The sequence below is a fragment of the Quercus robur genome, chromosome 3, assembly GCF_932294415.1.
Source record: "Quercus robur chromosome 3, dhQueRobu3.1, whole genome shotgun sequence".
Classification (NCBI taxonomy): Eukaryota; Viridiplantae; Streptophyta; class Magnoliopsida; order Fagales; family Fagaceae; genus Quercus; species Quercus robur.
This window is the reverse complement of record NC_065536.1, coordinates 58104326-58127195: the sequence shown is the minus strand read 5'-3', so window position 1 is coordinate 58127195 and position 22870 is coordinate 58104326. Positions and strand designations below refer to the sequence as shown.

The 22870-nt window shown below is 32.2% G+C and overlaps 3 protein-coding genes across 11 annotated transcripts; all 3 read right to left on the bottom strand.

Moving 5' to 3' along the window:
• On the bottom strand, positions 1 to 4794 carry LOC126718563 (WAT1-related protein At5g40240-like). Of its 9 annotated transcripts, none has more exons than XM_050420843.1 (9): positions 4404 to 4794; positions 4241 to 4312; positions 3964 to 4077; positions 2336 to 2567; positions 2115 to 2251; positions 1816 to 1967; positions 1454 to 1659; positions 1208 to 1296; positions 1 to 386 (listed from the first exon to the last, which is right to left on the bottom strand). In XM_050420843.1, exons 1-6 carry the CDS (start codon positions 4583 to 4585, stop codon positions 1853 to 1855), a joined length of 852 nt encoding a protein of 283 aa, XP_050276800.1. In that variant the 5' UTR covers positions 4586 to 4794; the 3' UTR covers positions 1 to 386; positions 1208 to 1296; positions 1454 to 1659; positions 1816 to 1852. The 9 variants fall into 9 exon arrangements, with proteins under 9 accessions (XP_050276800.1, XP_050276796.1, XP_050276794.1 ...); XM_050420839.1 differs by having other exon boundaries at positions 1 to 404; positions 2093 to 2251; positions 4404 to 4780; XM_050420837.1 differs by having other exon boundaries at positions 2093 to 2251; positions 4404 to 4780.
• Positions 4795 to 7416: 2622 nt separating this feature from the next.
• Positions 7417 to 10419, bottom strand: LOC126718561 (WAT1-related protein At3g28050-like). The gene is made up of 7 exons (XM_050420834.1): positions 9925 to 10419; positions 9764 to 9829; positions 9380 to 9493; positions 9037 to 9274; positions 8761 to 8919; positions 8481 to 8632; positions 7417 to 7824 (listed from the first exon to the last, which is right to left on the bottom strand). The coding sequence occupies exons 1-7, from the start codon at positions 10098 to 10100 to the stop codon at positions 7668 to 7670; spliced, it is 1062 nt and encodes a 353-aa protein (XP_050276791.1). The 5' UTR covers positions 10101 to 10419; the 3' UTR covers positions 7417 to 7667.
• Positions 10420 to 18874: 8455 nt separating this feature from the next.
• On the bottom strand, positions 18875 to 22746 carry LOC126718562 (WAT1-related protein At3g28050-like). The gene is made up of 7 exons (XM_050420835.1): positions 22059 to 22746; positions 21879 to 21944; positions 21653 to 21766; positions 20923 to 21157; positions 20678 to 20836; positions 20419 to 20570; positions 18875 to 19258 (listed from the first exon to the last, which is right to left on the bottom strand). Exons 1-7 carry the CDS (start codon positions 22229 to 22231, stop codon positions 19105 to 19107), a joined length of 1053 nt encoding a protein of 350 aa, XP_050276792.1. The 5' UTR covers positions 22232 to 22746; the 3' UTR covers positions 18875 to 19104.
• Positions 22747 to 22870: the final 124 nt, after the last annotated feature.

Genomic DNA, 22870 nt, shown 5'->3' with positions numbered 1-22870 from the left:
TGCATTAACTTGCCCTTGGGACATTTATTAACAAAAGCCATAAATAAAAGCTAAGTCAACAGTACAATATGGCTGCACCAACAAAGGCCTGAGATTTTTGATCTCCCTAACAAAGAGAGGGCATAAACTACTGCGACCAAAGGCCAAATAGTCTGATTTCACTATATTATTAAACAGGGAAGAAGCACGCACATTAACCATTGGCTTTGTAAGGTGATGCTGCAGTTTCCATAAGATGTGGATCTAGGAATTAGTTCTGACCCCACAAACTCAACTTTCAGCTCATGCTGATGTCTATGGTTGTGCCTTCCATGTTTATGACTCCACATCACATTGACAACAAACAGTTATTGCACATCACATAGGCTCCATGGACTTCTTCCTCCCTTCAGTTTTAGGCAAGACTATATTAATAGAGATGCTATATAAGTACTTATAAAACAATTTAAGCAAACTTCCACATAAAAACCTCCATATGACGCCTTTAGGTATTTCTTATAAAAATAAAAAGGAAAAGAAAAGAAAACTAGAATTCAATATTGATGCATTGACATGGGAAAAATTAATGAAAACAGTACGACTAATCATATGATAAATATATCAGTAGTTCTTTTATTTATTTATTTTTTCTCTGAATATTGAGGCAGTTTAAAGGATAAAAGTCAACTATTAAAGTGGCCTCTTCATTCACAGAGAAGCTAAGATGTATGTTGTCTCTTGGTCATTAATTGAGGTTCAATCAAATGAAAAAAATGATGCACTGGCTTTTAATACTTGTAAGGGGCAAAAAAAAAAAAAAATGTTTCCCCTAGAGATGCAGTTCAACACTTTAAATTTGCAGCTATGTTCAAACTATCTATTCATATGACTGTATTTATGAATATTATCTTGAATCAGAAATAGAAGCACCGGCCATCTAAATAGAAGCAGGATTATCACCCCTCCAAAATTCACATTTGAGAACGGTTTTGTAGGTTTTCTTGATATTATAACTGTCAAACTAAGTCAGGAAAAAAAGGGGGGGGGGGGGGGGGGGGATGTTGAATTAAGATGAACTTAATGGCTAAATCTTTCTTTAGCACACTGAATGTCTACACCAAACTCCAAAAGTCAAACGAAATACAATGTTGTTATTCAATATCTTTCGAAAAACCAAGCAGCCTTGAGTTTATCTTGTTCTTAAAGAAAAAAGTAAATTTAGTTTTACCTAAATATGGCAGCTGAGCCAAGGCTCAATATCAGGGGCTGGCCTTAGGCCCATGGTTTCCTGCATCACTTAGGGTGATGTATACTGTCCTGGAGCAAAAATGATGCTCATATTAACCTCAAAACGCCATGTTTGAAATTAATGCAAGGGTGAGTGGGGAAATAGAATTGATGAAAGAGCAGCTTCCAACAATAACTTTTTAGATATATTTTCATACTCTTCCAAGACAATGGCAGTTGAGATTACCTGTTTTGGTAGGCAGGAGGGACCTTTTGCTTTGAGTTGATCGACAAAACTTCTATATTTCTTCACTACTGTTTTGCAAGAGAGGAACCTTTTCTCTGCTTGACTCCAAGAAACTTATCCTAGTTTCCTCTCCCGTCTTCTGCTCTTTGGCCTTTCCCCACATCACACAATAAAATCCGACGACAATCAGAATTGCTCCAATCAGACTGCAGAAATTTTAAAATATGGTGGGACTGATAAGTAATTTGGTATTCCATTACAAATATTAATTAGAAACAAGGTAGGAACGATGATACTCAATTGCACGATCAGTCAAAAGGTAGCATACAGAAAAAAGACACAAGGAATGATATACTCCCCACCTTCCAAGATAGAAATTATCTCCTAAGAAGATAACACCTATGAAAACTGAAATGACAATCCCCACAGGCTTGAACATAGCAACAAAAAGGGGCCCCGTCTTGTGCAGGCACCATGCAGAAATGCCAACTTGGAATGCTGAACCAAACACTGCCTACACTTAAAATGAAAGTTACTTATGTTATATTTAAAAAACCAACTAGATTCTTCCAGGATAAGAAAAAAAAAAATCATGCAGATTCAGTAGATAAATCATGATGGGAATTTTTATCTAATTACCGAATATAGAACAGCAATCAACCTCATATTAGGTTGTAGACTCCAAGAACTTAGGTCTCTTTCCACAACCAAAGAGACCACTGCAGATTGAATGGCCACAAAGAAGCAGTAGAAAAAGACTACAATCAACTCTGCTGGGTATTTCTTAAGCATCCATGCCTGAAACGTAGAAAATGAAGCATTATAACTTGTTCTCATTTTCTAATGGTTTCGAAGTATCTTGGGGCCTTTTGGGGACTTCACCTGCAAAATAAGCCATGTTGAAGCCAGCATAGCATCAGCTGCCAGGAGTAATCCTCCAATGACCCAGTTTGACATTTGCACAAGAAGTTTATGAGATAAGTTTGAATGTAAGGGTGTCGTCAGCAGGGGAAGGCCCTTGTATAAAGTCACAATGAATGCCCCTGAAATTGAGATAATGGTTCCAATGATTTTAACTTGGCTATTGGAGCTTCTCCAATCTAGTTTCTCCATCCTGAAACAACCCAGTTGAATCAATAATAAGAAACACATATAAAAATAAATATCTTATTCCAAGCAGCATTCTCAGTCTACTAGTTTTTCAAAACTCTACTTTTCAGCCTTAAACTAAGCACATTTATACAAATTAGGTAAAGATGTGAAATAAAACTGTTTTGCCTAGTCTGGGCGGCTGGGGGGGGGGGGGGGGGGGTGGGTTTGGGGAAGGGTGAGGAATAATGCCAAGACAACCAGAAAATGAAAAAGACGGATTGAGAGAAACCCACTCTGTTAACATTTTCTTTGCCCACAAGATTGAGCTACACAATTTCTAAAACCGGTTCTTTACTGGAGAACCTCTGAATATAGCATTATTTCATTGCCAGATTATAAAATATATATATATATATAAATACATATATATGTATATATTTTTTTAAAAAAATGTTACCTCAATCTCCATAACACATATTTCATTTAGCAGGGAACAAGGCAAAACAGATAACAAATTGCCATTGATATCATAAGAAACTTGTGTAAAGAGCCATTAACAAAATAAGCAAATTGTAAGTCTCTCTACTGAATAGTCAAAGTAGACAAAGAGCTAGATACAGTATTCATGTTACTACCATCAATAACACAGTTACAATGGTTGGTAACAACTCCAAGACCAACCTAAGCATCTTGGGCCAAAAGAGAAATGTCACAATTAATCCCAAGGAATCCAAGAGGGAGACAGAAGGGTGGAGGTGAAGTCATGGGCTTTAGCTCAAAGTCTCAATTAGCACCTCCTCTCTTTGTTAGAACAAGGTGGAGGGTAAAGTCATCGATTCAAGACCCACTAGTTTTATAACTTACCAATAAAAGAAAATGTTGTTTATATCTAGTTAGACTGTGGTCCTCTTTTTTGTGTATTAAAATTCTATCGAAACAAACAGGGAACAAAAATTCAGCAACCACATTTTATGTCATCAAAAAAAAAAAAAAAATTATCACTTCATGGGAAAAATAAATTAAAAATTAAAAAAATTTCTCAAGCATCAACAAGCGGAATGGAAAAATTAAGACCAATAATTTTGTTAAACAAGATGATTAAAAATTAAAAAAATTTCTCAAGCATCAACAAGCGGAATGGAAAATGTAGACCAATAATTTTGTTAAACATGATGATTAAAATCACCAGAAAGTTCATTACCACTCCAGACTTGTTATACTCAATCTAATAATTACAGGGTAAGTGAATATTGTACCATCAAGAATAGACCTACCATTTCAAATCAGACTTATTACGTATTATTCATTAGTCTCAATAATTATCTAAACTGATTCTCATCAGTAAACAATAGAAACGTATGTGGGGCATAATTCACAATAGAATGTGGTCAGAATTCAAAGTGTGCAATAAGATTGACCTGAAAGTAACGGCCAGAATGAAGGTAAAAGCTGGGGTAAGGTTGAGAATGGCCGTTGCAAGCGTAGGAGAGCTATACAAAATCCCAGCATACCCTAAAGCCTGCACAATAAAACTGTAAAAAAAAAAAATGCCAAAACCAATCAAACCCCAAATAACAAAACCACCCATTACATGTCATGGATTAAAAAACACAAAGCAACAGAAATTGAATCAAACAGAGACAAACCCACGAAGTAATTTTCACAGTGAAGCTGGAATTATAAGTAATAACTCACCCAATAAGGCCAAGCAAGAAGAACCCACAAAGAATGCAGAAAGAAAGCTGAGGACGCGGTGATTGTGATCTGCTAAGATTGAAAACAAAAGCAAAAGAATTGGTTTTTTTTAACATACATACAAAGAAAAAGCTGTAGAGGGTGTTTCAGAGAGAGAGAGAACCTGTGGAAGAGAAGGGCAGAGGGGAGAAGGATGAGAGAGGCAAAGGCATTGGAGTAGAAGATGAAGACCAAGTTGCTCATACCCTTAGACATGGCTTCTTTGCCAACTATCATTAGACCAACTTGGGCAAACTCTGCCATCACCATGCCCACAAATGGCAGAGCTACCTTTTCCATTCCCATTTTCTGTGTCTGTGTGAAAGAGAGAGATAGAGACAGTTCAGAGACCAACGTTAAAGTCTCCAAACTCCTCACTTGTTTGTGTCATGTTCGCCCCCTTAACTTAACTTAAGCCTCCGTTGGTTGGCTCTTGGCTGCGCTCACCAATCTAACAAAATATTGTATAATAATAAACCGCCCAACGCCATCAATGATTGAGGCATCTTTTTTGGAATAATGAGATTGAGAGGGGCATTTGATAATTTATTACCAAAGGATAGGCAGAAATGTACCTTAGAAAATTCAGGAAAATTTCAGTGTTGAGTCTCTTGATTCAAGATTTATTGAATTTATTTTGTTCGTAATAAAAGTTAACAGTATTGTTAGTGAGGTTAACGTGTGAAGGTTTTTTTATTCTATTTTCAGTTTAATGTAATTTTTTAATTTAAATTTATCTATTGTTAGTGAGGTTATATAGGAGGAGATTTTTAAAAAATTAAAATTTAGGATTTGAAATATAGTAAACCGATGGATTTATTCTGCTAGATTTTAGGAAAAAATGTATCAAGAATGTGTGAGATACATTTAAATAACAATTGTGTTAATTTTTAGGAAAAAAGTTTCTTTAGTAATTTTTTTTTTTAATTTTGTTGAATTACAATTATAACTATATTTTTTATTTTTTAAGAATAAGGATTATTTAATTAGTTTAGGGATATTTTTGACATTTCGGAAGGCATAACTAACTTTCTAAATTTTTTTTTTTTTTTTTTTGGAGAGAGAGTGACTTTCTAAATCCTCTTAATATATAGAGAAGAGATAATTATAGGTTTACATTGTACTAATTATAAAAATTATACCTATCAAAAAAAAATTATAAAAATTATATATTATAGACTAAATAAATGTGTAAAATAATTCATAAAAAAAAATGTAAAATAAGTCTATAATGTAAATTTTACCTTGCTAGTACAATACAAATTAATTTTTTTTTAAGTATATAGTTACGTCTAAAATGCAAACATTCTTTTTAATATAGGAATAAATACAATTTCTTAGATATAGGATATTAGATTTTTCTATAATTTGTTGATTGTTGATCGTGGTTGACAATAGTTATTAGTATCTCAGCCGAAAAGACAATAGTTATTAGTAGGATTTTTAGAAAGAAAAAAAAAAAAAAAATGATACCGGCTCCATCATTGGAACTTGTGGTTATTGAACCGACCGTGAATAGATATAATATTAATTGTGAAAAAAAATATTAAGACCCTTACATAATTAACCTTTCATAAATAAGAAATTAATCAGTTAATCACAATAATTTAATATTAATATTGCATATTAACTTAAATAACTACAATTTATTGTTTATACACTAAACTAAATCAATCAAAGCAATAAAGATAGTCGCACAATGTTTATAAAAAAAAAGAAAAAAAAAAGATAGTCGCACAATGATTTGGTTATGAAGTGATAATAAAAAAGAATGAAAATCTTTTCAATGAAATAACCACTATTTGTTGTATTCGGATACAAATAGTCCCAAAGAAAAATCACTGAATAAAAGGAACAATTAGATAATATCAATGACTCACAAAATCTTTATAACCTAAATTATCAGAGCAACCTTTACAAACGCTCCACTTACCTTCCTAAAGGAAGAGATTGTTAGGATTAGCGTTGGCAAGTTCCATAACTTTTATAATTGTTCAATAGGTAATCATCATAAAGAGTAAGATCAAGTGTTCAAGAACTAACTCAAGAGAAGGAAGTTTCTGTACTCCTGACTCACCTTTGATCGAATCTCGATCAACTAAAGTAGACCTCTCGACAAATGGGATTCTTTAATTACGATTTCATTAAGTAAAATGCTAACGAATGCTCTTAGAATAATGGTTAATAATTCATTTAAAAAAAGTTTTTATGGGGGGAAAAAATTAATGTTTTGACTGCTTTTTCGATTTCCCATAAAAGTAGTGTCAAAATTTTCTTAAAATGGATTATTAATCATTTTTTTTAAAGATATTTGTTAGCATGACCCTTTGATTAATAAGGTTAGCTGATGACTTGGAAAATGTGCCTTACATGCAAGACTATATAAGAACACATAATGGTCAACCAAACGGAGCTCTAAATAGGTGTAGAAGTACTTATGCCATGTGCTATTAAAGAAAAAAACTAAACTTAGTTTCAGCAACCATTAAGTACCAAAAGTGAATCTAAAGATGGAGTTTTTGATTGGTGATCAAGGTTGAAGCCATAAAGCATGCCAATACATGTTTGTTGTGGAGGTCAAATCTTCAAGATAGGTCATTTGAGTCATGGATGCAGTTCATGAAAAAATTCATAGTAGAAGAGTCCAAGCAGCTTGGAGCTGACCATTGGGTCACATCAGTAAGGTTTCTACATGCTAGAGTATATGATAAAGAGTTTATTTTAGTTTGTGAACTGTAATTCTATTATTGAATTTCTTCTTAGGGTTTAGGAAACCTCGGAGTGGTTTTTTCCTTTGAATGCATTTTTAGATTTTGTAACTCGTCACCATATGTTTGTGTTCTTTTACTTTATTTTTATTGCTTTTCATATGGTGATTGTTAATCTATGGTGATTAACTCGTGCTAATCAATACTTGATAATTGGTTAATTTAATAAGTTGTTTATTTTGCTATAAAATCAACTAAGGAGTCTAAATCATCTTTTGAATAAATCAATTTTATGATTCATATTAAATATTAAAGATTTGAAGATACATCAAAATCATGTTATCTAAAATTTTAAATGACGTGACACTCTATATATTGTCAAATTAAAAAAGAAAAAATAAATCATTACAGTAAAATGGATACTCTCTATTTCAAATGATATGGAGGGAATCCTGTTTTGTGACCCCCATCAACTTTAATGAAGCAACATTCTATCATAATTTCCCCTTTAGAGAAATACATGCCTGTATTTATCGAACAATTATCTTCTACTTTACCCAATAAATGTTATTTTAACAAATATGTATCTTCCTAAACTGATGCTGCCAACAAAAAAAATGATGTATTTAGTTTCTAACACAGCAAGGCTTTAATCTAACTTCACATTTTTTGCAAGGTTTCTACACTTCAGTGCCATTGTTCTGCAAAAGAGGGGCATTAGGAGAGGATGACTCATAGCTACTAGTAATTGGATGGTGTTCAATCACCACCTCTTCTTGGGCTTGCCCCCATAGCACGGCATAAAACCCAAGTACTATAATAGCCGCTCCAACCACACTGCACATCATTTAGTTGAACAATAATATATCAAATTCCATGTCTTGGAAAAACAGAAATGGTGTATGAAGTAGATATATCAACTCTGTATCTATGATGGTATTGCATTTTCCATCAAGACCTTTGCGACTTACTTTTCTTCATATAGTTTCTTTTTCGCAACATAGTTTGCTAGTAACACACACTTTGTCACAGCTGTCCTACTTTACAGACAGTGAATAGTGGGAAAAAAAAGCAGTGACTAACAATCGATCACAGTCTATCACATAGGACAGTTGTTGTGAAATTTATGAAAGTGCGTAGTACCATTATTGAAAAATTTTACACCCTTCTTATTTTTGGGTTGCAGTGGGGCCAAGTGAAATTTCCATGTGAGAGGGGTGTGAATTCTTCGTCAATGAAGAATTCGGTGGTTGTAAACTTGTAGAGAACTCTTCTTTCTTTGAAGTTGACTTTATATCAATCCAGAATGACATGCTTGTAAGCAACTCAATTACTTTACACCTCTTAATATTTTCTTTTTATGATCGGCGAGGAATCAGTTTTAGCTAGCTTATACGTTTAACTAGACTAAATATTCTTAATTTATTATCCAAATGTCCAAAATTCTGGTCATACTTTAAGCATACATCTATTATCTATATTAAGAATTATACCTTCCAAGATAAAGAGTATCCCCAAGGTAAGTAACCCCCATCACAACTGCAATGACTATACCAAGTGGCTTAAACATGGCAACATAGACAGGACCCTTCTTGTGACATGCCCATAGATGAACACTGGTTCGAATTGTAATTGCAAACAGTGCCTGGAGATTAAGCCATATGGCAATTGGTAAGTCATTAGCTATAAGCTGCAATGATGGACAGGATTGCAACAACAACAACAACAACAAAACCTTAGTGTCAAAATTAACAGGGTCTAATTTTTGCTTACCGAGTACACTACAGCTATCAATTCCATATCAAAGTTCAATTTCCAAGCATTTGGATCATTCTCTAAAATAAGAGAGATGATGGCAGATAGGATGGTCACAAAGGTACAACGAATGAGTGAAAACATAAGCTCTGCAGGGTAGTCCCTAACAACCCATGTCTAGAAAGAACCAAAAAAAAAACCAGTTAATATCTTGAGATATAGTATACAATGCTGTTAAAAAGGCATATGGTATTTCTTTTGGTATGGATTTGTTTGTGTATGTTTTACTTTTACCTGTACAATGTATGTCACTGCAAGCAAAAAGTAAGCAGATGCAGAGCAAAAACCCCCTAGGATCCAGTTTGAGTGGAGGGGGGAAAGAAGCTCACCACTGACCACTTTCTCAGGTAATGAAGCAATTGAAATTGGTAGGCCTTTGTAGAGAGTGACAATTAAAGCTCCTGTGATTGATACAATGGTACCAATACTCCTGGCCCGACTACCTCTAAGTCTTAAGTCTAGTTTTTCAAACCTATAACACCCATTTGATTTAAGGCTTATCAATTGCCATATATAAACAGAAACAAAACCAAAACAAGAATTCCAGAGCTGAAGGCAAGGGAATTAAGAAGTGCACCTGCAGATGACGGCAAGAACAAAAGTAAAAGCTGGGAGTAAATCAGACATAACTGAGGACATAGTGGGAGAGCTATAACCTATCCCAAAAGCTTTAAGCATCTGTACAGTAGAACTGCAACCATTCTCCTCGTCATACATCAAAATTAAAATTTTGAAAAACACAAATAACCAGCTCACTATTCCCACAAAGACAGACGACAACAACAACAACCAAGCTTTAGTCCTTTTATCATTTTAGGGTCAGTTATGAATTCTCAACAAACTAGTTAGGGTGTGTCACATGTATTCTTTTCCCTCATTTTATTCAACTAAAATCATATTCTTTGTTAATTTCTTACTTGACATAAATACTAATACTTAAGTTGAATGAAAAAATGGCTACCTTAACAAGGCAACAAGAAACACTCCACCGACTATGCCCCATGTGAGTGGAGGGAGAGACTTTTTTCTGTCAGTGAACAAAATTATAGTAAGTACCTTAAGAGAGACAAAACCAGGGCTAATTGTTGGAAGAGAGTTGAAACTTGAAACAGTTAAGTTCACCTGTAAAAGATGAGGCAAGATAAGAGAAGAAAAAAGATAGCTATGGAATTAGAATATGTAACAAAGATGAAATCACTCATCCCTCCAGTCATAGCAGCTTTGCTAATAGTGTTTAAGCCCACATCCAAGCACTCCACAGTGACCATGATCAGTGTCACGCCCTTACCCTGGAACATTCTGTTTAATCTTGAGGTGCTATAACTTGAAGGAAGGGAAATTTGAATCACATCAGCTAAAGCCTAAAACTCAATTCAGTATTGGGAGGAAGAGGAAGGCATAAAACTTATGGTTCTCTACTTCCTTTTAAGTCTCACGTTGTAAACTGACATGCATTTTTTTTTCTTTGATAACATGCTTTATTGATGAATGAAAACAAATATTGATAGCAAGATACTGACTATCCTATTCCTAAGCCTAGTTTGGGAAATGGCAAATTAACAATCCTAAAGATAAAAGTGGGGAGAGTGGGGACTACGGAGTGTGGGATAGTCTTAACTTTAATCCATCTCCATATCCATTCTATTGGAACATAACATCAATCACCATTTCCACTTGTCCCAACACGTTACTTAAAAAAATTCAGACAATTTCAAGAATAAATTCTTACTTAGTTTATGAACAGTTTGTATAATGTTTAACTCTTTTTTTAAGGTACAGTTACATTTTTAAAGCCTAATAAATTAATGAAAATAAACTCCCCAAACAAGGATAAAGTTTTTTTTTTTTCAAGTTGTTAAAGATGTCACGCCAAGTCCAACTATATTCTGTCGTCGAGTGTGCATGGGTCGGAATGGGTCGGGTTGAGAGGATTTTTTGATCCAACCTAACATGGTGGATAAAAAAAAATTCAACCTAACCCAACCCATAACATAAGCCCAACCCAACCCATATGGGTTGGGTTGAATCCATGGGTTAAACAAATTTTATTATTATTATTATTAAATTGAGTAAAAAAAATATAAATATAAATATATTAAAAAAACCCAAAGATTAGTATCAATGTAACAGGCAAACAACACTAATAACTAAACAACAATAATAATTTACTAGGGTTTATGAGAACTAATTGACTTTTATATAGGATAGGAAAAGCTGGTTATTTTAAAAAATTTATTAATTATATAATATTATATATACATATATATATATATATATATATATATTAAATATATGGATGGGTCGGATTGGATTTGGTGGGTTTGAAATTTTATAACCCAAGCCAACCCACCAAGGCCTAAAAACCGACCCAACCCACCAAGGCCTAAAAACCGACCCAACCCGACAGGTGGGTCGGGTCGGGTCAGTTTTGGCGGCTTAGCGGGTTGGCTACACACCCCTAGACGTAAGTGTTGAGTTAAACCATATAATTTATGCATCCTCTCTCTCTCATGCATTCTAACAATAATCATCCATTAATAAAAATATATATTGGTTAGATTATATTACACATGATTTTAACCCTTTTGTTTTTTTTCTTGTTAAATAACCTTTTGTTACTATACTTTGAATTATTACATTACACTATGAATTTTTATAATATTAAATTTTGAATTATATTTTCTCGAAACTTTTGGTAGAAGAAAGGACACGTAGATATAGTTCGTCACTTCGTTGTATTTTAAGTTTTTCAATTAAATTCAATCATCATCAATTGATCATATAATTGTAATAGTTAATGTAATAGAAATAGTATTATCTTTTCAACTGTAATTAATTAACTTCAAGGAATAGGATGGAAGGGTTAATATAAACTCAAAATATCTGTGATATTCTCTGGACAGCCATCATAAAGACTGTCGGACCCATCTTTATCTTATCTCCTTTGTAGTGACATTGATACTCGTACCATTAGGTGGTTATTCTATACTTATACATTGCAGATATTTCTTGGAGGATAGGGACAATTATTTGAGAAATCTCCATTAAATCTCAGCGGAGTCTTGATTCTTGTAACATTGTAAGTTTTGTAATTAACGTTATTCTCTTTCACCATCTTCGTACTGTGTAGAATGTGATAGGGGTACCATTTTTCACCAATCGATTGCGAAAAATTAAAACAAAAGGAAGAAAGTGTTATGTGATGTCCTTGATGGATGGTATCATTGACTGGAAGTGGGGAGTGGGGACTTAAAAAGGAAGAAAATTTACATGCAACAAGAAAAGCAACTGTTAAGGTAGTCCTGGAGCACTGTTTTGGGCCTTCACAAAAGGGATTAGCTCCACACATTTGTTCAACCATGAGGCCCACACTGTTTGTGTAAATTTTTCCCCAACAATAATGGCACAAATGGGACCGAGAAGAATCACGCCAACAAAAAATATAATCTCTAAAAGATTAAAATTTTCTATTCCGTACTGCAATCTCTTTGCCAATTTCCATTTCAGAAGACTATTTTATTTGAAATTTAAAATCATGTAGAAGGTTTTTTTTTTTTTTTTTTTTTTTTTTTACAAAAATCATGTAGAAGTTGAAGATGAATAACATATGCTAAATTTGTTTGTGACATTCATAATCGATTATGTTTGGAATAGTTTTTCTAGCATTTTGTTAAAAGTATTGTAGATAAAAAGTAAAAGTTAAATAAAATATGTGGGGGCCAGTTAATCAGGAGGTACTGTTAAGGCTGTACTAACTGGGCCTATAGTCCAATCCGAAGACATTAGCTAATCTGAGGATGTCCAGATAAGATTAAAAGGGGAAAAGGAATAAAGAGAAAAGTAGAGATAATATGAGATAAGCCCAACGAATGTCCGAGGAGAAAAGCCACCTCGGCAACAAGGGTCCGAGGTTAGTAAGAGTGCCGTATCATCACAGACTTTCTTTGAAGTTACATCACAACTGAGAGTTGGACGATGGACAAGGGGTAAAAAAGGAGAAGGCTAATAAATATCTTCAAAAAGCTGCTACCTCCGCATTAAATGCCTCCCAACTAACTCTCTAGTTGCATTAATGTGGAGGTGATGCCTAAACAGTGGTCAAGCAGCCTTACAGCTACTAGTTGATGGTTCTGGGAGGTGTTGGATGGGACAGGAAAGAGTTTTCAGAATCTAACCTACACGTGTATGGTAAGGATGATACCAAGATTGTAGTATATAGCATGGGAAGATGTACTAAAAAAGAGATCGGAGAAGAAATCAAGCAGTTTTGAGGATAAGAATGTGAACTCTTGTAACTTTGTTGATCAACAAGACAATATAATATAAGCTCCTCAGGCCACTTCGAGGATAGACTTTCTCATCTTACTTGTATTTAATAGCCTTAAATTAGCAAATTTTATCATTTTTCTTTTGGAGTAGATCTAGTTCTTTCATCCACGCTCTACAAATTTATTGTTTGGGCTTCTTGGACTAAAATCCAATCCTATATTGGGTCCAATCTAATTTCAGTCCTTACAAAATAAATAGGTGATTCACATGCGATCCAATAATAGTAGGAGAAATAAATAAAAATTAAATAAAATAAGTAAATGATCATTTGGAACTCACAAATAGTATAAAATAAAATAAACAATAAGCTAGCTTATAAGTATATCCCAACCGAGCAAAATATCATATGATACTTTAAGTTCAACTTATTGCTTATATCTTCATGTTTGCCTGGAATCAGTTTATAAGTTCAGGATTTAGCTTTTAGATTTTATGTATAACTTTTTAAAACTTTAATTTTTTCCACTTTTTTATTTATTTTTTATTTATACCAAAGTATAGATATATTTTAGCACACTTTAAATAAAAGATTTTTAGTAAAAAACTAGATAAGCAGTTCTCAAGCTAATTATATGTTCGGCATCTAATACCTCACTTTTAGTTCCAAATGGCAAAAAATTATTGATGCTAGTTCTAATTCCCTTTTTCTTCATTCTTAGATAATCATTTGTTTTCCCACTAAGGAAGGTGAAATATGGCAATACCAGCTTTTCGAATGTAATAATAATAACCATAACTTGTGTTAAACCAGAACCAGTGAACAAAAGGATAGCTAGAATAGCAGATTCTGAGTCATATTCTCCTTTCCTTCATCGTACTCTCCAATCTTTTGGAGCTTCATATTGGAGAGTATATTACATTAATTAATAAATAACTTGCTAGTGGAATGACTACTTTACCCATGATTTAATTAGTTGTTTAGTTAGAAAAAAAAAAAAAAAATGGGACAATTGGTCTTTTTAAATTCTATCCTTTGTTGACACTTTATAATGAATTATTGATTCAAGTAAAACGAATTGGAATGATGGTGTAGCTTGTAGGTTGCGCATGCGTTGGTATTTTGGAGGCAAGTGTTCTCATGCTCTTTTTCTTGAGGTGATATCTCACGTAATGATGTAACATATGACCTACTTACATTATATGTGAATCGATATATATATATATATATATATATATATTTTTAATGTGAATATATACATATAGGAATAGTATATGTTCTTTTTTCTTTACTTTTCTTTTTAATTATTAGTAGATAGGAGATGTAATATTTAAAATGTTTCTATTAGAAACACTAAAAAAAATATATCAATTGAGTTATAAAGGTCAAGCCCATATAAAAGCTATTTTTATATAATAATAATTGTAGGGTCGGTTTTTGGGGCTCAGGCCTAGCAAGTAAGTGGTTCTGGCCTAAAGGACCCTAGACAATGAATTTGTAGAGAGCGGGTTACAGAACTAGGGTTGGACGAAGTGAACGTTAGTTAATTGTATGCCATACAGCAGTCTAAACGTAAGACTATCTCCTTTATGTCCACGGAATACTCGGTCCGAGGAGACGTATGGGTGCATAATTTTTTTAATATTTAATGAAGCCCAGGTGGCAGGTTATGTGGCAAAAAAAAATTTTAATAAGACCATATCATATTTTTTTCATCCACCATTTAACGACTCGGACCTTTTTGAAATAATATTAAAAGGTTAGAGACTATATTAATACATTCCAAAAGTTAGGAACCAAATTGATAAACAACATAAAAATTAAAGTCCAAATATGTAGTTTACCAAAAAAGAAAATATCATTAATACCATCAAATATCAAATATTATTAAGTAATATGCTTCCTTTTTTTTTTTTTTCTTTATTTTAAAATTTTATCACATTCTATTATTATTTTGTCAACTATAATAAATTTAATAGTTTTTTTTTTTGGCGTTGTGCACCATATGACAATGTGCATTTCATGCACACCAAGCTGGCATGAAACAAAATTTGGATTTTTGAGTGTGTGAAATATGCTTATATATCAATCACTATGGCATAGATTTTTAAAATTCTTAAATACATATAGTTTGTTCAAATCACATTCTTGTTGTCTTTCAGTTTTTTCTATAAATAAAATGCTAAAGATTACAAATTTTTGCTAGAAAAACTATTTAAATATTGGAGAAAACTAATAACAAGTGCAACGCACATCAACATCTTTCCTTACTCCAAAGGTTAAACATGCAATTTAGTAAGTACACGCTTACAGAAATCAATATTTGGCATAAAAAAAAAAAGCAATATTTGGCATAAATTCTATATACTTAGAGAGCAATTTGTGAAACGTAAAGCAGTGAAATAAATAAGAGAATAAGATTAGAGAGAGGAAGAGAAAGGTATTAGAGATGAAAACTGAATATCATCTACAAATCAAAATCTAAACATTCGAAATACATTAAGACTAATATGGAGTATACCAATCCGAACGCAAAAATACAAAATATTGGCCTTAATCTCAAAATAATACTAACAATCATTTTAAAGCAATTTAAAAAAATCAATAGTCGGTATAAATTATATATATAAAGACAATAATCTGTAAAAATCAGAGAATAAGAGGAGATAGTATAAATTAAAAACATAAATGTAAAGCTGAAACCTAACACTATTTTTGAGCTAGCTGCTAAAGAGTGACAAAGAGAGAACATATTTAAATATGAAAATATGAAGAAGGGAAAAAACTTATTACCAATAAAGTGGGGGTGAGGAAGGTGATGAGAAGGTTGGGAGGAGGAATAGACATTGTATGTTTAAGTAATTGAAACAAATGTAATTATAAGTTTGTAATTGTCAAAATAATGATATTTTATAATTATAAAAATAAGCCTCACTCTTCTAAAAAAAAGTATCATTAATACCCAAAATAAATATAAAGAATATATATAAGCATTAGGAAATTTCCATATACATTTTCATAAAAAATAAAAAAAATTTCTTTTTTTTTCCTAATTATTATACGTTTAATTATGGACCCAAAATAAAAAATATTAACTCTTTTGCTATAGGTGTATAGATTTAAATTAGATGTAGGGTATATTACAAAGTTAGTCCCTATCCTTTATATCATTTATTAATTTGATCTCCAACATTTCAATTGTCTCAATTTAGTCCCTAACCTTTTTAGTATCATATCAATTTGGTTCCTACTATTATTCTTTAGATGGAAAAAAATCTGATGTATCATATGGAAAATAAAAAATTATTTTTAATGCTATGTCAGATAAAAAAAAAAACCCTAAAATTCACATTCACATGCGAGACGGACATCATTACTTCATAAACTTAATAGAACAAACCTGTATTTCACCCAGTGACCCATCTTTCTTTTTCCAAGAGTGTAAAACCAAAGTTGCTGCTGGAATTCTTAACTCACCTCTAGTTTGTGCCTTTTTTTACCGAATAAAACTTAGAAATTGAATGCATTCGGACTTATATAGGAAGACTAAAATGATTGAATTCTATGCTAATTTATTGCAGTGATTCCCAATATGCGTATGGAAATGTCATGAACAATTGGATGCTCAGGAAACATCTCATATAATGTGAAAAAAGTATGACTGGGCATTCCAAATGAAGAAAAATAATAGAGGGGTGACAATAATAAAGAAAAAAGTCTCGCCAACAGCCACCAAACCCACAAGAGAGAGAAATCATGAAATAGGGATTTTACAACTTCAGATCTGATTTTACAACTTCAGATCTTGAGGTTTATGAGTGTGAGGATGAGGGGAGAAGAGATGAAGATGTGTACTAAGAATTAGGGATTTTAGTATTTGACAAATTTTAGATCGTTTCAGGGAAGGGTAATCCGACCCACAAATGCAAATTTTGCTCTTTTTTATTTATTTTTTTTTTAAGGAAAAAAAAAATCTAAAGTGGCAGTATTGTTGGCAATTAATGTGGTGTAAAAAAACAATTTTTTATTATTCCGCTAAGCACATCACACTTTTCCATGAAAGAGATAACAACATGGACCAAATTAATACGACTCTAAAAATGTTAGGAATCAAATTGAGATAATTGAAAGATTAAGAATCAAATTGAAAATTGTACAAAAGATAGGGACTAACTTTGTAATCTACCCTTATATGCATTAAAAAAGTGGGGAAAAAAAACCAATTAAATGAGACATTTAAGGGACATATTGACATGTACAAATAATTTTTTAACACATGGTGTTGTTTGTACATGTAATACTAACTAAATGTAGGAAAGTGCCACATATTATTGCAATATGCTTTGAAAATGAATACATGTTATCGTAGAATGCATTTACTAGTTTGGGAAACCAAATTTTATAATATACTAGTCGTAGACCCATGTAATACGTGGGAATATATAATTATTTTGTAATGTGGAATAATGTATACTTTATTTTCTAAAATTTACTGAAGATAATTTGTTGTCCTTATAAATTAAACTATTTCTAAAAGTATATTTCATCTTGTTATCTCTACAAATATATCATTCTATTATGTTGGGTGTTTTTTTTTTTTTTTTTTTTTTGAGAAATTTGGGTGTGTTTGATTGGTATTATTCTTTTTGGAAGTGGTCTATATTCTTCAAACTTTTGGTATAGTGTGTTATGTTTTCCTATTTTATGGGTACAACCAAACTTTTTTAAGCTTCAAATTAATGGTTCAAATTTCTCATTCGCTTAAAAAAATTATCATAATACTCAAATCTCATCACAAATTTAGAATTGATATTACTCAAAAAATTGAAAGACACATTCAAATACATAGACATGTAGATTGTATTTTGATTATAAACTCAAATTTTGACTTCCAAAATATCTAAAAATGTATAGTTGTAAACACAAAATTATGCAAGACATGATATGTAATTGAATAACATTATATCATTATATGTTATATAATGTCATAGGATTACATCTACCAATTAAAGAGAAGAAAAGAAAAAAGATAACCAAATTAAAAGATAACCAAAGTAGAGTTCAACACAAAATTCATCAACCTAAAGTAAAGATACAATAAAGAATTAAAAATCCACTGAAAGGAAATATATATATATATATATATAGAGAGAGAGAGAGAGAGAGAGAGAGAGAGAGAGAGAGAGAGAGAGAGAGAGAGAGAGAGAGAGAGAGAGAGAATTTTCTTTTTGTGTGGGCAAAATATGGACTGAATGAAAAAGAAAATAGCAAATTTTTATAGTAAATAAAATTGGGAGAAGAATAGTCCAAATAAAAGGAAAATGAAGGGTTGAAGGAGTTGTAAGGGTAAGGTATAGAGTAGTGGGGATATAAAAATGTAAAAGCGAATGGAAAATGTTGAAAGAAGTGTAATTATAAAGTAAGAGAAAGTGTTAGAAATAGGTGAATGATGTGGCACAACAGAAGCGTAGCAACAATAAATACTACTTTTTAACTTTTAATTATATATAGATTATAGATTGATATAGATATTTTTTTTTAATAGAATTTCAACTTATGACATTCGCTTCTAATGATTGTACTCTTTATCATCAGACCAAGATACCAATCGGTTTTTTGTGTAATGGGAATTGAATCTCAAATCTTTTATTCAACCATTAGAAATTTTATCAGTTAAGATAACTGGATCCCACTAAATTGATATAGATTGAATATGTATACACAAACAAATTTTATATAAATTTTATTTCTTTCTTTGTCATTGTGTTTGAACCTCTTAGCATTTTTTAAAAGAAAAGCTAGAGATATAATCAAGAGACTTTTGTCCCTTCATCAGAATTGATTTATCATCTTCAAGACCAATTTGGCATCTCATTTTAGAGGGAGTCCATATTCAATCTTATCTTAAGCTATGAAGTCATGCATGATATCCTCCTTCCACTTTAATTTAAACAATTGATCTCAAAATTGACATGGCTTGTCAAATAATGACTTCACAGTACTTTCCCAATCACTTTTTTTTGGTTGCATATCTTCTAAATTCTCATGCTTTTGTTCTGAAGAAGTGGGACTTTAGAAGCGAATGACCCAAGGTCAGAAATTCCTGTATCCTCCACCCTCTTCTCTTCTTGGGCTTTACCCCAAATCACAGAATAAAACCCAGTAGCTATTACAGCCGCTCCAACCACACTGCAGAACAAAGATTACATGTTATTGAATCATGATGTAATTATTCTCTTAAAAGATGTTAAAGCCATAGTAACGTGTAATGAACCAAGGAAAAATTCTAGCCAAATTTGCTAATAAAATTCAAATTAACTCAATATATGCCCAATGTGGGACTGGGTATACTTAAAAATACACATTTTCAATGACTAAACATAGAAAAGTTTCCCATATTATACTTGCACAAAAATACTTCAACTTTACTAAACTTTAATTTTTTATTATTAAGAGTATACTGCTTATTTTGTTAAAATGTATCATAATATATAAAAATTAAATTATCAAAATTAATATTTTAGTTCTTTGTTTTATTATTTATATTAAACATCAACGTTTTCATGTTTCTATTATAATCTTGAAAGTTTTTTTCTCTATTTTCAGTTTTTTCATTTCAATTTTTTACCCGTACTTTTGCAATTTACTTTTAAAAATCTTGAGTTGAATGAAACACATAAATATCTTGTACCGTACATATATTATTCAGTACATTACTAACTATTGTTAAAACTACTAACAATTTTTTTTTTTAATAAAAAACTTATATAGTGACATGATAATAAATATAATTTGTGTCACTTCAGCAACATAATAAATACTAGCCACATCGCACGTGCAAATTTTTCATTCATTCATTCCAATTTAAAGTTTACATGTTTTTTCATTAATGTTATGCATTTAAAATTTAGAAGTGGATAAAGCAATTTAAAAATCAATAGAAGAGTGGCCATATTTTTTAGGCAATGTTTTAATGGGAGTTAAAGTTGTATTTTTATCGGATTATTCTTTAGTTTTATTTCTATTTAAACATAGAAGTGTAGGGACATTTTTGAACCAAAAAAATGAGGAATCCAAACAAGAGAAGCCTCTTAAATAATAGTATAGATATAGATAGTTTAGAATTATCTTTTTGTGATTATTGTAATACATTAGATTATAGGACTTTCGTATTTTGCTTTTAAGGACACCCTTTTTGTGACCGGTAATACAAGTTTATAGGGCTTGTGTATTTTGCTTTTAAGGATTTCCCGATCATTGATCCAAACGCCTAAAAGTTAAGTCCTTGACGAAAGGACAATTCTAAACATACCCATCTAAGAATTGACAAACAGATTTGAGTATAATACCTTCCAAGGTAAAGAGTATCCCCGAGAAAAGCAACCCCCATGACAAGTGCAATGACAATTCCAAGGGGCTTAAACAATGAGACATAAACAGGCCCCTTCTTGTTACATGCCCATGTGTGAACAACACTTCGAATTGCTATCCCAAAGAGTGCCTAGAGATAGAGGAACAAGCAAGGTCATTAAATCTTGGAAATGAAGTGGAAAGAAAGAGCAAAACTTTAGTCCTAGAGCAAAGTTTGGGACTTCTCTATGCTCTTACCGAGTACCCTATAGCTATCAACTCAATATCAGGCCTTAGTCGCCAAGCATTCGGGTCTTTCTCCGCAACCAAAGAGACAGAGGCAATTTGGATGGTCACAATAATGCAACAAATGAGTGTTTGCATCAGCACTGCGGGGTAGTCCTTCATGATCCAGGTCTTTGTATATGAAAAAACAAAATAAGTTTCAATTTTCAGGGTTTTTGTTTATTTTTAATGACACATAATGGCTGCAAGGATTTTACCTGAACAATTAACAAAAGTGCAAAACAAAAGCATGCAGCTACTAGGAGAAGGCCTCCAATGAGCCAGTCAGATTGCACTGATGCATGAAGCTCATGATGTAAATTATGCGGTGATGCAGCAAATGTGATTGGCGGTCCTTTGTACAATGTCACCATTAATGCCCCTGCAATTGAGACCATGGTACCAATAGACTTGGCCTGGCTGCTTCTGAGTCTAAAGTCTAGCTTTTCCATTCTAAAATCACATTTGATTCAATTCTTAAATAAGTTTGCAAAAGAAAATTGAGAATTTCAATATTATATCTTATATTTGAAGCATTTTATAGTTAATTAGGATATCTGTGCATAGTTTGGTATATAGCAACTACAAAGCTTTAAGTTTGGTTGCTGTGTCAGTTTGGATAAGCTTTTTGCTTAAAGTTGGCTTGTTTATAATCTAAAAGTTGACAAAATTATAGTTGTACCTAGACAAGTGAATCTTAACAACTAACCTACAAGTATTTTCGCACCAAAAACAAGAGTAAATATTAGATACTCATGGAATATAGATAACATGGTACTTCACAGTTCACACCAATAAATTCAAAACAGCTAAGACTAGAATGAACTTTCTCATATTAATTTATAAGCTTATGTTATATTTTTATATTAAATTACTTACATTTATTGGTGTGAATACTCTTGAACATCTAATAATTTTTCTAATATATAAAAAATATAGGAGACTAACCGGGATAAGATGGCAAGAATGAAAGTAAATGCTGGAGTTAGATCAGTCATGGCTGAGGCTAAAGTGGGAGAGCTGTACCCTATCCCAAAATACATAAACGACTGCACACAGCAACTAAAAAAAAAACCCCGTTTCAAAGTCACATGAATGCGCACATAGGCACACATGCATATATGTACCTATCATATCAGTATATCACTAGCATCAGCATATTAAACGAGTATACCTGAGCACACCAAGGAGGAACATTCTACAAAAGATGGAGAATGTAAGTCGAGGACAAGTTCTTTTTCTGTAAATCAAATGGAGTAACTAGAGGATTCAGGTTCTCAAAAAAGCCTTGGTAATTGTTAGAATTGATGAATTAGTACAAAAAAGATGATTAACTATATATGTATAAGTGAACCTGTAAAAGATGAGAGATGATGAAAGAAGGAACAAGATAGCGAGGGCGTTAGAGTACACAATGAAAACAAAGTTACTCATCCCTTTTCTCATGGCTGCTTTGCTTAATGTTGTTAAGCCCACCTCAAAGAACTCTACTGCCACCATTATTGCTGTCACACCTAAACTCCACATTCTCTCTTTTCTGTGTGTTTTTGTAATGAACAATAACACTTACAAACACTCAATAGGAGGGTTGGGATAATGTGTGGTGATAGGGAAAGAGCACCCAGCAATCATTCAATATTTATAATATTTGCTAACTAACAGGGGCCACTGTTCCACCATCACAAGACATTTGGAGAAAAACTATGATATTCTGTGGGATGTGCTTCTGTATTTTTCCTTGATTTTTCTTTTGTGTGGGTGACGTGTGAAGGAAAACCCTCCGGCTTATGTTGCATTAATAAATAACATCCAAAAGTAATAAATATCTTTGTTTTTTCAATGTCACAATTGTAGTGTGCCCCACTTCCATAGAAAACTTCTTGGTCTTATTGAAATCATTTCTCATTCTGGGCTTTAATGGGAACAAGACACTTCATCTACCAGACTTGAAGGCACCAATCAAATAAGAAATTGAATACTTTCTTGAACTCAAATTTGGTAAGATAAGGTTGATATATTTGATTAATGTTGCTTATTTGTGACATATTAACCAATAATTTTTACTCTTTAATTTTCCTATGGATTACCTAGTTCTGGTACACTTAGATCTTGAAAAGACTATATCAAAGCTCTTGATATTTTAGGCGTCTCAAAAAGACTATATCA